Source organism: Halichoerus grypus, chromosome 10 (assembly GCF_964656455.1).
Source record: "Halichoerus grypus chromosome 10, mHalGry1.hap1.1, whole genome shotgun sequence".
Classification (NCBI taxonomy): Eukaryota; Metazoa; Chordata; class Mammalia; order Carnivora; family Phocidae; genus Halichoerus; species Halichoerus grypus.
The window spans coordinates 6,430,544-6,443,772 of NC_135721.1; the positions used below are offsets into that span (position 1 = coordinate 6,430,544).

Here is a 13,229-nt window from a genome sequence, read left to right on the forward strand (position 1 = left end):
TATATTAAGGGATAAGGGGCATGGGGAAAACATCAAATATTAATAAAAATGTAACACAGAGATGAAGCAGGGACTAATAACACTTGATTGAGATCAAATGTCTATTTCCTTTATATTTTAAATTGCCACTAATGTGGGTACTATGACAGGATCCCATTCTTTTACTCTGTTTTTGTCACTGGATCAAGTGTGAAATTGAGATTAAACACTGCAGAAAAATAAATACACTTTAACGTAGACAGAGTTAAAGATTCCCCTCTCTGACCTCCTTGAATACAGAGCAGAAAGTTAGGGTCATATCTTAGGTGAAAGTACATTTGAATAGGATTTCTTTCAGTGACGAAAGATTAATTTCTAAATTCTTACCATCATGAATTTCATAAGCCAAACTAGTGATCTTCTGGGTAATTATCATCATTGGGCTGTGACAAAATAAAAAAACAAGTATTTGAAAGCAGAAACTTAAAATAATACTTTGATATATGAAAAACAGTTTATTCTGCTTATACAACTACAAAATGCTGACTTTTTTTTAACATACAAAAAGATCTTGAAGGGATTTCAAAGAGCTAATCCAGGGGCTGCTGTGTTTGGGGAAGGTATAGGAGCTGAGGGATCCAGGCCTTCTCCCTTGCTTTAAAAAAAAACAGGAAGGGAGGGAGGGAGGGAAGAAAAGAAAAGACAAGAGAAGGGAAGGGCAGGGAAGGAGGCAGGCACAGAGAGAGAGAGAGAGAGAGAGAAAGAGGGGGAGAAACGCCTGCTCAAGCTCCACCTGAGACCCTGTGGGAGCAGCATCACCCGCCCCTCATTGGCACCCTAGAACTCGAGGCCAGAGGAAGGAGCCCCCAGGCATCAGGCGTGGCCTGGGCTTCCTGATTCTGAGTTTTCAACATACCATGCTGCCTTTTGCCTCAGTTGACCTACAGGTGGAAAGTGAGTTGGGAAAAGGGGAATAGGTAGAAAATTAAAAGAGGTTGGGTGAGAAATGTAGAACAGAACAGGAGGGATGGGGGAGGAAGAAAGAGGACAGCTTGCTGTCCGGCTTGCTGGTCTGGGACCCCGGGACTAAGGGCCTGTGAGAGCCGCCCTTGGCCTAAAGCACCCTTCAAAGAGGGCTCTAAGTCATGCCACAATCAGGAAAATGGCAATCTTTTCTCCATATTTTATAATCTCTAATTGAATGGATAGTTTGGAAAGGAAAAATAAATAAATCCACATTTTGAAAGCCACCAGGATATACATTTATCCTTTATTACGTTAGCTTACAGACATTCATGTTACAGAACAATTAATCACAAGGTATTTATTTATATTTTTGGAATTTCACTAAAACCGGGAAATCCTGTTTTGCCTACAGGTAGAGAGTGAGCGTCACCTGCTCGGAGTCCGCATGGCCTCCGTTGTGCAGGGAAGGCAAGGCGTTGGGGACAGGCCAGCCACGCCACCAGCGAGTGCAGGAGGAAGCTCAGACCCCACCACGGAGACCCGGTGCTCCTCCACCTGCCCCAGCGTTCAGAGCACGAGTGGTCAGTGTCCACTCCACCTCTGGCCAAACAGGAGCATCCTTCAACACGTAAAGAAAGGAGGACGCCATCAGGGGCCATGAGAACTTACAGCTCATTCTCCTCACCCAGCAGGCAAGATCTCTCTCTCACACACACACAACCTGTCCTGTCCGATGACAACTGCTCTCAAACTCAGTGCATGAGGGGGGAGATTCCCATTCGGTTCCCTTAGAAGTCAGTTCTTCCTTTTCTACCACTCGCTCTCAGGGAACGACCCCTCAGCCGACCCATCCTCCGGGCTGCTACGAATACCCAGCTGCCCTGTTGGCTTGCAGGATGTTTCACGGGCCTCTGAGGTTTGTACAAACAATGATTCCCACTTCCCTGAGGGCAGAGAATCACTTTTCTCATCCTGCCTCATTCTCTTCATAGTTTAGTTCACCAAAGAATTATAAAATACTCTTCAGTTCTAAATTCTAATTCCCATTTTCCCTCAAAACATAATAAAAACGGTATCAAATCATGGAGTTTATCCTCTCAGTGACATACTAAACTGTTAGGTACATATATGTAAGATGCCCCATAAACGCACATATGTGCTTTCGGCGTGCACGCCCTTCGTGGCCCGCGCGTCCCGGCAGCCCCAGGCAGTTCCTGCGCTATCAGGTGCGTGGCCGCAGGTCGGCTCCGGGAAGTGACCTGGGCTGGGACAACGGGCCGTGTGAGACCGTGCTGCTCCATCCGAGAACCACGCTCCCTCACAGGGATGGAAAGAAGGCAGGCAGCCGAGCTGAATGCTCCAGAGTCTTTCCAAATAGTGCTCCGTCCACTTCGACCACTCTTTCTGGAACTGTTTTGCAAGGACAGCTCCTTCTTCAAGTCCCAGCTGAGAAGTCACTTCATACTAGAGGCCCACTGGACAGCTCTGCCTCACGTAGGCCCTCAGCCACGATGCCCACACTTGTCCTTCATTTAACCTTAGCTTGTTTGCTTCCTTCCAAGTATTTTTAGGTTCATGGGTGTTTCGTTGATCCAATTACACTGGCTGTTTTAAAATCTCTTTCCTTTCTAGAAAGTCCATGAGGTAAGGAACAGTCTTTTTCACTACTGAATCCCCAGCGCCTAGCCCAAGATATGTGCTAAATACATATTTTTAAAATGCCAAATACATGGGCTCTTCTAAGTGTCCAGTCAAGATCTCTTACTCCTTCTACAGGTTGATCATACTCCCTCCTGCCTGTCCGTTTTCATCTGTGCTTGAAAGCATTTACCATACTGTTTTGTAATTTTTTTGGTTTACTTTCCTGTCACCACAAAAGTCATGGGCTACTGAACACCAGGAACACTGCCTTATTTATCTCTGCACCTTCGATACTTGGCATACACATGGGCTCAGAGAACCAACTGGTTTTGCAAAAACATCTCAACATCATTTTGTTTCCTTTACTGGTGATCATTAGCCCTGAATGTTCCCTCTGTTGTTGTTGTTGCTTTTTTAAGATTTTATTTTTTATTTGACAGAGAGAGACACAGCGAGAGAGGGAACACAAGCAGGGGGAGTGGGAGAGGGAGAAGCAGGCTTCCCACGGAGCAGGGAGCCCGATACGGGGCTCAATCCCAGGACCCTGGGATCATGACCTGAGCCGAAGGCAGATGCCCAATGACTGAGTCATCCAGGTGCCCCTCCTTTTGGTTTTAAATGGCTGGCAATTCTGCTGCCTCTGGTCCAACCTGTCATGGGGTGGGGGCAGGGGGTGGCAAATGTGAGAGTAAAATGCTAGAAGGCAGAATTACTACAGAAAGACTCTGAAGGAGTAAGTTATAAATGAAAATAAGACAGTACTACAGTAAAGGGTTCAGTAAGGCACGAACAGATTAATGAGAGCTCAGAAAAGTAAACCAGAGGGGAAAATGGACAGATGAGTCCAACACAGGCATGTGCAAGACCAGGAAACAACAGAGTGATGGGGAAGGAGAACCAATCTCACCTCACTACAGCCGAACCCAGGGTGCGAAGAAAACACTTCTAAATGAAAACAACTCCACTGTTCTCAAAGAGATTACCTGCAGTGGTTCTTAACAGTGCATTTTGTTCATAAATACTTGTTTCGGTGACTCAGACATTATTTCACTTATACTTTTACTGACATTTTAACTACCTGTTGACTGCATCTGGCGGAGTCTGCAATAGCTAATCACTTCCCGGGTTCTAGAAAGTCTGCGATCACTTGATGTGAATCAGAGAGGCCCTCTGGCTTCCCCCAAGGTGGAGTCTGAGGGATGGAGGAGGGAGAGAAGGTGGAGGGCTTCAGAACCTCCACCGAGTCCACTCTGGGCTGCGAACAGAGCCACCTGTACCTTCTACATGATGACATCACTGTATTTGGGTGGAACGACACGTATTTACTCCTGCTGGCACTCTGCTCGGAATGTGGGAAAATATGGAATCTAACTGTTCAAAATAAATACTTCAATTGATGAAATAGTTTCAGGTAATATTTTTAAAAAGCCTATCTGATGTAAAGAACTAAGAGCTCTACACTTCTTAAAACTTAAAAGGATGGAAAAGTTAAAAATCATTTATATGCATTTTTTTGTCTCTACAAATAATGAGAGTAATAGGATTTAGTTAGAAAATGAATACCGGGTGATGGGTATCAAGGACAGCACGTGATGTGATGAGCACTGGGTATTATACGCAACTAATGAATCGTTGAACACTACATCAAAAACGAATGATATACTATATGTTGGCTAATTGAACATAATAAAAAAAAGAAAGAAAATGAATGCTAAAAAGAATAGTCACTTTCTTAATTGTCCATCATCTCTAGGAGATGCTGACTCTAAAGCCATCTGCATACGAATGTGACAAAGCAACGGCCAGCACCTGCCAGGTCAAAGGTCAGTTTGCCACCAGGGTATAAGTCACCTGACAATAGAGACGCACTGTCAATTCTCCCCCGTAGTCATCTCCTTCCTCCACAAACAGCAAAAACCCCTGCAGCCAAACAAGCCCCACACACCGAATGCCAAAGAATACACAGGGAGACATGATGGAAAGGGCATGGGTTTCTGAGCCACGCTCATTCATTCACCTTACTCCCTCATTCAGAAACAGGTGTTCAACAAGCACCTACAATAAACCAGGTGCTGGAGACACAACCGTGCGCAAGATGAAGGTCTCGCTGCCACAGACCTCACAATGGACCAGACAGAGAGAGATAAGAAAGGAATAAACAGGTAAATGCCTCGTATACCAGATGCTGCTGAGTGCAGAGCACAGGAACGAAGCAGGGCCGGGGAAGAGGGAGTGCCCACACAGGGTGATAACTGGCCTCACCCTAAAGGTGACATTTCAAGCGAGAACAAGGCAAAGAGCAACTTGTGGAGGTTAAGAACATCCAGGAAGGGAGAAAAGCAGTTCAACGGCCCTCAGGCAGAAATGTGACTGGCCCAGGCGGAGATGGGACTGGAGCAGGTGTGGAGGGGAGACACAGGCAGAAGCTGGAGGCAGGCGGGGGCAGAGGTCGGACCCGGAGGGCTTCTGAAGGGGCAAGTGAGGACAGGCTCTGAACCCAGCGACGCACGAACTGGAGGGTTTTCGGCACGAAGTCATCTGGTTTTAAATGGATGTATTCTGGCTCTGGGCTGAAATAGGCCAGGATAGGATGGTGGGATAAGTAGGCAGAAGAGGGTGACAGCACGTGCAGTCTGACGTGGAGCCCGGCTGTCGTCAGAAGGTAAAGATGACAGCATCTGATGACGATCTGACAATGGATTGGATGTAGGGTTTGAGATCCGAGGCCGCCAAGGTTTCTGACCAGAGCAACTACCTAGAAGGACGGAGGCAGCTGAGAAGGAGCGCAGGAGGGGCAGGGAGGGGAGGCAGGGAGTCTGTTTTGGGCACGTCCAGTGCGAGGTGCCTCCTGGACCCCCGGGTGGAGGTGCGGGTGGGGACCAGGCAGCCGGCCACATAAGTCAGAAAACTCCACCCAAATCCTGCCCCGCCAGCAATCCCTTGTGGGAGACTGAGAAACTATTTCACTTTCCCCCCCAAATTATTATCTAAAAAATCGAGGTAATGATGCCACTGTGTAGATTAAATAAAGTAGCAATAATGACAAATACCTCGAACAGTATCTGAGACACAGCAAATGTCTGATAAAACCTTCCTTTAATAAATATTGGAACTGCTACTAGGCATCAGGCACTGAAGGACATGATAATTAGCTGTAAAGTGTGGTCTCCAGAGAGGCTTTCTCACTAAAACAGGAGATAAACAGGTATGTGAATAACTGTAGAAAAAAGTGTTACAAGCCAAAGGAGACATTTGAAGGTATGTGTGCAGAGATGAGAGAAACCTCAAACCGAGGGGACAACCTGGAGTCGGAGTCATATCCCGTGGGCCTGTAGAAGGTGCACGGACGGCTGGCCCGCGACGGTGCCCCGAGCAGAGGAACGGGCTGGGCAACAGTCCAGAGAGGAGAGCAGGGCCACGAGGCTGCAGCATCAGACAGCGAGGAAGACAGGCAGTCGGTGGGGGCTGAGGGGCAGGGCCAGGCACACCCCGTGGGGGGCGCAGAGCCTTTAGAAAACTGCAGATGTCCGATAAAGATCATTATAGCCCGCTGCTTTGTGAGCGACAGAAGAGCGGAAAAGGCTTAGGGAGGGTGGAAGCCAGATCATTCAAGCCATAGAGTAGCCTGTTTGCTCTTGGTAACCTGACCTACGTTAGTAGGAGCCAGACAGAAGGTCTCCTCTCACCAGATGTAGGTCAAGGTGTGGGAGACACTCCCTTGGGATGAAACAGGATCGACGGAACATTAAGGTTCAGCAGTTGAGTAATTTACATCCAACCCACTTACAACACAGTTAGTGGGCTCCGTGTGACAGGAGGGTGATGAGAGCGGGGGCCTTCTAGAACTTAGCACAGAGCAGAGAGACATCTACAATTAGACTCTCGACTTGAGCAAGGCTTTCCAAAAGGAGTACATGCAGGGCGCCTGGCTGGCTCAGCGGGTTGAGGGTCCGACTCCTGATTTCAGCTAGGTCATGATCTCAGGATTGTGAGATGGAGCCCTGCTTTGGGCTCTGTGCTGGGCATGGAACCTGCTGATCTCTCTCTCCCTCTGCCTCTGCCCGCCCCCCCAAATAAAAACAAAACTTAAAAAAAGGAATGCATGTGACAATCACACCTGTAGCTTTTAGACCCATGGTCTGTCCCTTATGCTGGACAGGACTGTCACCTACAAAAGTACTTTGCACCCAGCAAAATGTACAGCATGTCCTCAATACTCAATACTCCTGGCTGAATGGACACAGGAGTAAGCAGTACTAAAATGTTTGCTGAGGACCTGGTACTATGTAGTTAGCTATAAAACATATCCTTAATTTGAATGGAAAATTATGTCATGTACATCTCCTGGATGCACTAAGCTATCCCTTCAGCACAACAAAAATTGACATACTCTAATCAGAACTCATTACCTTCCTGCCAAAAAAATATCTGTTCTCGCTTCCACCTACAAGTTATCTTCAAAGAAGGCAAGCATTTACCTTTCTTCTGTCTCAACACCATTTACTGAATAATCAAGAAGGGCTTTCCCCACTGGATCTATAATCCCACCGTTTCTATTCTGTACCTTTATTTCTCAGATCCCATGAGTATGTTTCTCTCCCCTGGCTTCATGGCTTTGTCTATTCCTGTGTCAGTCTTGTAACATGTAAGCGCCTGCTACTTGACAAACAGTAGTGTGTTTTATACTGAAATTGCTATTCTCGAGCACTTACACTTATAGAGAAATTTTTCAGTTCATCTCATTTCCCTCAAAACCCTACCTTGAGCAGCATGACACCTACAGATTAACTTGAAAGGAATTACCATCTTTATAATACTGAATTTTACCATCTAAATAACAAGATGTTTCTCCAGTTAGTGTTCTTTTATAATCTACAGTAAAGTTTTATAGTTTTCTACACAGAGGTCCTGTGCGTTTCTTTTTACATGTATTCCTAGACATATCATAGTTTTTAACTGCTTGTGAAACTAGGATCCTTTCTCTATATTTGCTAACTGGTTATTGCTGATATAAAGGGAAGCTACTTAATTATTTTACACTTCTTCTGTATCTATTTTCTGAGGCTAGCATGAAAGTCAAGACTTCAGTAGCTTTTCAACCTTTCTGCGAAAAGAAACTTCTATTAAGAAGTGAGTCCCTTAGCGACGCCTGGGTGGCTCAGTGGGTGAACAGTCTGCCTTCCGCTCAGGTCCTGATCTCAGGGTCCTGGGATCTAGCCCTGCATCAGGCTCCCGGCTCAGCAGGGAGTCTGCTTCTCCCTCTGCCCCTCCCCACACCCCGCCCCCGCTTGTGCGTTCTCTCAAATAAATTTGTAAAAAAAAAAAAAAAAAGTGAGTCCCTTTTATCTGATCAACATTTTAAACATATCTTGAACTCATGCCTAACTACACACACACACACACACACACACGCACACACAGTCATACGCACACACAATATCAGTTTCCCGTGCCTCATGCAAGTAAGATTGCCCCGTACAAAAGAGCTCCCATGTGATTCCTCAGCAAGAGCCCAGCTTCACTTCCTGTGCTGCCAAATTCAGGGCAGCATGAGCTCTTAGGACAAAGGATGGTTCACTGTATGCAACTCTACCTTCTGCAGACATCCAGCATTTTGGATATTTACCCTCATCAGGATCAAGTTACGATCTTTTCTGCTCACGTGTTAAACACACTCAAGACTTCTAAATGCCTAAATATTTCATTAGGGAAAGAGTCTGCCTCTAGATGGCTTCTTTTCTGTCCTGTGTCCAGTTAAGAAAAAAAGGAGTCCTTCAACTTCTGCCAGATGGCCTCCTTCAGCTAATTTGTCTCTGCCTAATCTTTATCAGTTTACTGCTGATGGTCAAATGTTTCCTCCTAAGGGATAAACATTACACATTACACTGGGAGTTTTTTATCAGGTTGTCCATCTTTAACATGCTATGTTGTTTTTCTTCCACATACTTAAACATTTTAAATTATATTTAAATATTGAAATGAAATTTTAAATTTCAGCAGCAAAATACTTAAAGCCATGTCATATAAAGCTATTTTTAAACATGCGTCTTGCTCTTACTGCAAACTGCCCTCTAATTTGTGGGCCACGTAAGTACTCTTTTCCAATAGGATGTGAGCAGCAGTGGTGAGGAGGCATGCCCTCCCTTTGCTCATCAACATAATCACGAGGATTCCAGAGATGCTGGAGGAGGTGAAGCCCTGAGAAAGAAGCTTCCCTAAATGCGTGTGTGAAGCAAAGGGTCCCTCCTTAGAGGACTGCCAAGTGACTGAGAAATAAACATGTGTTATGCTGAGCCACTGAAACTGTGTTGTTTCAACAGCAGTTGGCCTATCCCCAGCTAGAGAGTAGTAGTAAACAAGAGTTTAGAATGTCAGGTAAGAGAAATAAGAAAGGTAACAACTGAGATCAAACCAAAGGCGGGGTGGTGAGGGCCCAGCAAACAGTGCGTCATGCAAATCCGTACTCACGCCGACCGCATCCGTGACTTCAATTTAGTGACGTTGGATTACTTTTTAAATCTGGCAGTTTAAAAATACAAGCAGCACGATATTTTTTAAATGAAGTAGTATGTGGAATCCCAAATATAAGCTAGAGACACAGAGCAGTTGTGGCTGAAGTAAGACTGGAGGGCAGAGCCTTGCCTGCTTAGCGCCCCTCGTACGTGGCTATAGTATCCGAGCACTCAAGAAGGCAATTTGAAAATTCATGACTTTACAGTATTAACTTCCAGATGCTCATGTTAACATTTCTGTTATCAACATGCATAAACTGAATTTGTCAAGAGTATTCTTTTTGTTTCTATTTCATACCAAATGCTTAATTCATTTCTAAATTCATTATAACGCAAACACGAAAGCTATGACGTCGTCTCTTAGATTGCACAGCTTCGCCCACATTGCTCAGGTTGTTCTGCATTGTTTGTTATTCTCCTCCCCCATTCTTCTCACTGTACTGTCTTTCTTCTTTACTAAGGTATTATTATTATTGATTCAGTAAGTGTTTATTTAATGCCACTATGTGCTAAGCACGAAGGATACCCCGATGAACAAGACCAGTAGGGCAACTGCTCCCAGGAAGCTTAAACTAAGTGATCTTGACTCTTGTAAGCATTCACAACTAGTTCCTACTTTCATTATACCCTAACGACAACATGCGACCTGGCTGACGTCTTCAAGTTCTGAAGATTTTCAGTAGCCCAACATATTTACTGATCCTGCCTGTTAGCTCTTTTCCTGCAAGAATATGTATTATTTATAAGCTAGATCACCAGCATCTATTCTCCTTTTCTGAATTCCAGATATATTTCTCTATACTACTCAACATATCTCTAATTTAACTAGGTTTTTTAGTGTATTTTATCAGTTCGCTTTGGCTTGGTTTTGTTTGTTCTTTTGTATGCAACCTCCTTTCATCCAAACCCGTTTTTAAGTCAGTTTTAAAAAAATAAAATCTACCTAAATCCCATTAAGGAGAAAAAAAATTTCATCTTCTAAAATTCTCTTGTTTCACAGCAGTAATTTTTCTCTAAGCTCATACAACTTTGGTCCATTTCTAATGTTGAATTAACTGTTTTTCATAGATGCCATGATATACTTTATTTTTTCCACTTTGCTTATCCTTAGCAGAGGTCCCTTTAGAAAGATGGTGAGCACGTTGGTCCTTAGGGACTTGGACTACATTTATCTTGGAGCAGACATTTAATCAGTTTTGTTACAGGACAAAGAGTACCACAGAGGAACTACCTCCCTTTTGAAGGAACAAAAAGGCAGAAGTTATTTCCACAACTCAGTTGAATACTAGACATAAGAATATAGAACATTCCATAAAAGTGAAATGCGTACAAGTAAAATACATACTCAAGTGTCTTCTCTAGGAAATTCAGAAGACAAGGTGAGGCCAAGGACCTCTGGTCCAAAAAAAAATCTCGGGGTATTAAGAAGCAAGAAGAAGTGACCAGATCTTATACAGAAGCTGGTGAATGACGATACAAAAGAGGCTCAGGAGAACAAAGAAAGAAACAGAGAGTCAAGGACAGACTCCAAGGGGCTGGTTTTCAATAGTTACAACTGATGACAGAAATTTCCATGAAATTACAGAATGCTTCCATTATCAGAATGCCATACAACAAATTTAATTGCTACATATTTAGAAATTGTATATAAGTCAACTTAAAAGGACAGGTTATTTTTGTGACTTATACAGCACCATAAAAGACCACGTTACAAGAAGAAAACATCTAAATTTGGGGCGCCTGCTTGGCTCCATCGGTTAAGCATCTGACTCTTGATTTCAGCTCAGGTCATGATCTCAGGGTCGTGAGATCAAGCCCCGAGTCAGGCTCCTCACCCAGTGGGGAGTCTGCTGGATATTCTCTCTCTCTCTCCCTCTGCCCCACCCCCCACTCGTGCTCACTTTCTTGTGTGCACTCTCTCAAATAATCTTTTAAAAAAAAGAAAATGTCTAAATTCACAGAATTTTCAACTAAAACATCTGTCGATCACTTTTCATTTTAACTACTAAATGCACCATATGTTGTCCTTTCATCAACATGTTAGAATAGATAAAACAGGCTACTGAGTCAAAGTGTTACTCTTACCCTGAAAAATCAGCAGAGTATTGTCCATAATCAAAGATATAGACTCTAGTAATTTGGCACACTGTGAGGTATCCCAAAGCAAACACAAAACAGTATCTGGAAGACAAAAATAAACTAGATTAGTGAAAATAAAAGATTCATTTTGTTAAAAAATACATTTTAAAGTAATTTATTAACCATGATTCAAAATTTAAATGGTTCAAAAATTAAATATTTCTAGATCTATTCCACAAATAGCTTTCTTCAATAAACCGTAAAAACTCTTTACTAGTATCTACTTTACTTTTGTAAATTTTGTACCATCTTCAATGGTAGATGCATCTAATTACTGCTTTTATTAATTTTTTCCTTCTGAAAGACCTCCATGAACCAAATTATATATATGAAAGTCATATTCACAAGTATAAAACTGTGAGTACTGGTATTTCTATTTATTCCTCTTTTTTTTTTTTAGAAAACACAATTTGGCCCAAAAATATTTGGCTAAATTATACATTAAACAAATTCTTAATAGGATTTTAAAAACTTGTTCTCAACATTATAAAATCATTCATCCTTAGTGTGGATCAGGTGGCATTTGCTCACATTTTATAGGCGTGAACATTTAGTGATTTTCACATTCTCAAGGTACTTGGGACAGAGTTACAATAATTAAACACATAGTATGGAAAAGAATTTACATATCAATATGAAGAGAACAGAAACAGATTCTAGAACACATAACACTGCATAGGATGAAGGCTGAATTGCAAATGAGCAGGGAGAGATTATCATCTAAACAGTTAACAATATAATTCTAGATAGACTAAAGAACTACTGTCAGGAGAAAAACCAGAACACACAGGAAATGTGGATAAATATCCAAACGTTCTCAAATTGGGGAAGGACTTTCTAAACATTGATCACATAGAAGAAATCAATAGGAACAACTCAATATATTTGGTTACTTTAAAATCTTAAGTTTCCTGCATAGGCAATTTCAGGTGGTTTTATGAAAGAAATCTTTTAAACTTGGGGGCGCCTGGGTGGCTCAGTCAGTTGAGCGTCTGACTCTTGATTTCAGCTCAGGTCATGATCTCAAGGTCCTGGGTGTGAGCCCCGCGTTGGGCTCTGTGCTCAGCAAGGACTCTGCTAGAGGATTCTGTTTCCCTTTTCCTCTGCCCCTCCCGACTCGCCATGTGTACACTCTCTCTCTCTCAGATAAATATTTTTTTTAAAAAGAAATCTTCTAAACTTTAGACAAATAGGTAATTTTGATCTACTTGAATTATTCCTGGGGAGGGGGGTGGAAGGAGGATAGCTTCCTAATTCAAATGTTTTACAAAACTAATATACTCCTGATAACTGTATCTGACAAAATAGCACACATGCATACTCACAGAGTGCTGACAAATCAAACTTAAAATAATGTCTAAAAATCATGTGGCTGACTGTGTTTCCCAAAGATGACCACAACAATATCTCCCATTTCATATGCTCTTCTATAACCCGACCTTCTGCTCCCCCCATTACGAACAAGAGTCTATTTCTCTATCCACTTTGAATCTGGGTTGGCCTTCCAGCTCCTCTGACCAGTAGGTTACGGCAGAAGTAATACTTTGCTAGTTCCAGGCATAGCCATAATTAGCCTGGCACTTTCTACTTCTTGCCTTTTGGAAGTTGATTGTCATGAAAGAAGTGTGACTATCCTGAGACCACCACATGGAGAGGCCCTGGAGGATGAGACACCATGCAGAAGAGAGTGAGACAGACAGACACCAAATCGTAAGACGTGTGAGTGAAGAAGTTGATGCCATATCAAAAAGAGACCATCTATCCAGTTGAGCCTTTTCTGAATTCCTGACCCACAAAATTATTAGGAAAATAATATACCTATTTGTTTTAGGCCAACACAGTTTGGTGGAGTGGTAGAATCAGAACAGAATTTGATAAGTGAAAATGGGGTGCTACCATAATAAAAACCTGGAACACAGAGCACAGGCTTGAGGACTGGGTGCAGACGGGAAGTGTAAAGGCCTTAAGGAGATTGCTAGTGAAGATCTGAAG

At 43.1% G+C, this 13,229-nt stretch overlaps 1 protein-coding gene across 4 annotated transcripts in view; it reads right to left on the minus strand.

Annotated features, from left to right (window-relative positions):
* MBOAT2 (membrane bound glycerophospholipid O-acyltransferase 2) overlaps positions 1-13,229 on the minus strand; it is a 115,562-nt gene that overhangs the window by 21,256 nt on the left and 81,077 nt on the right. For 3 of the 4 annotated variants that reach the window (XM_078055943.1, XM_078055940.1, XM_036067846.2), the window contains 2 exons: positions 11,184-11,279; positions 367-422 (listed from right to left, as the gene is read on the minus strand). In XM_078055943.1, the coding sequence (XP_077912069.1) occupies positions 367-418 (52 nt within the window). In that variant the 5' untranslated portion in view covers positions 419-422; positions 11,184-11,279. The remainder of the gene's footprint in view (positions 1-366; positions 423-11,183; positions 11,280-13,229) is intronic. The other variant, XM_078055941.1, reaches the window with a different exon arrangement.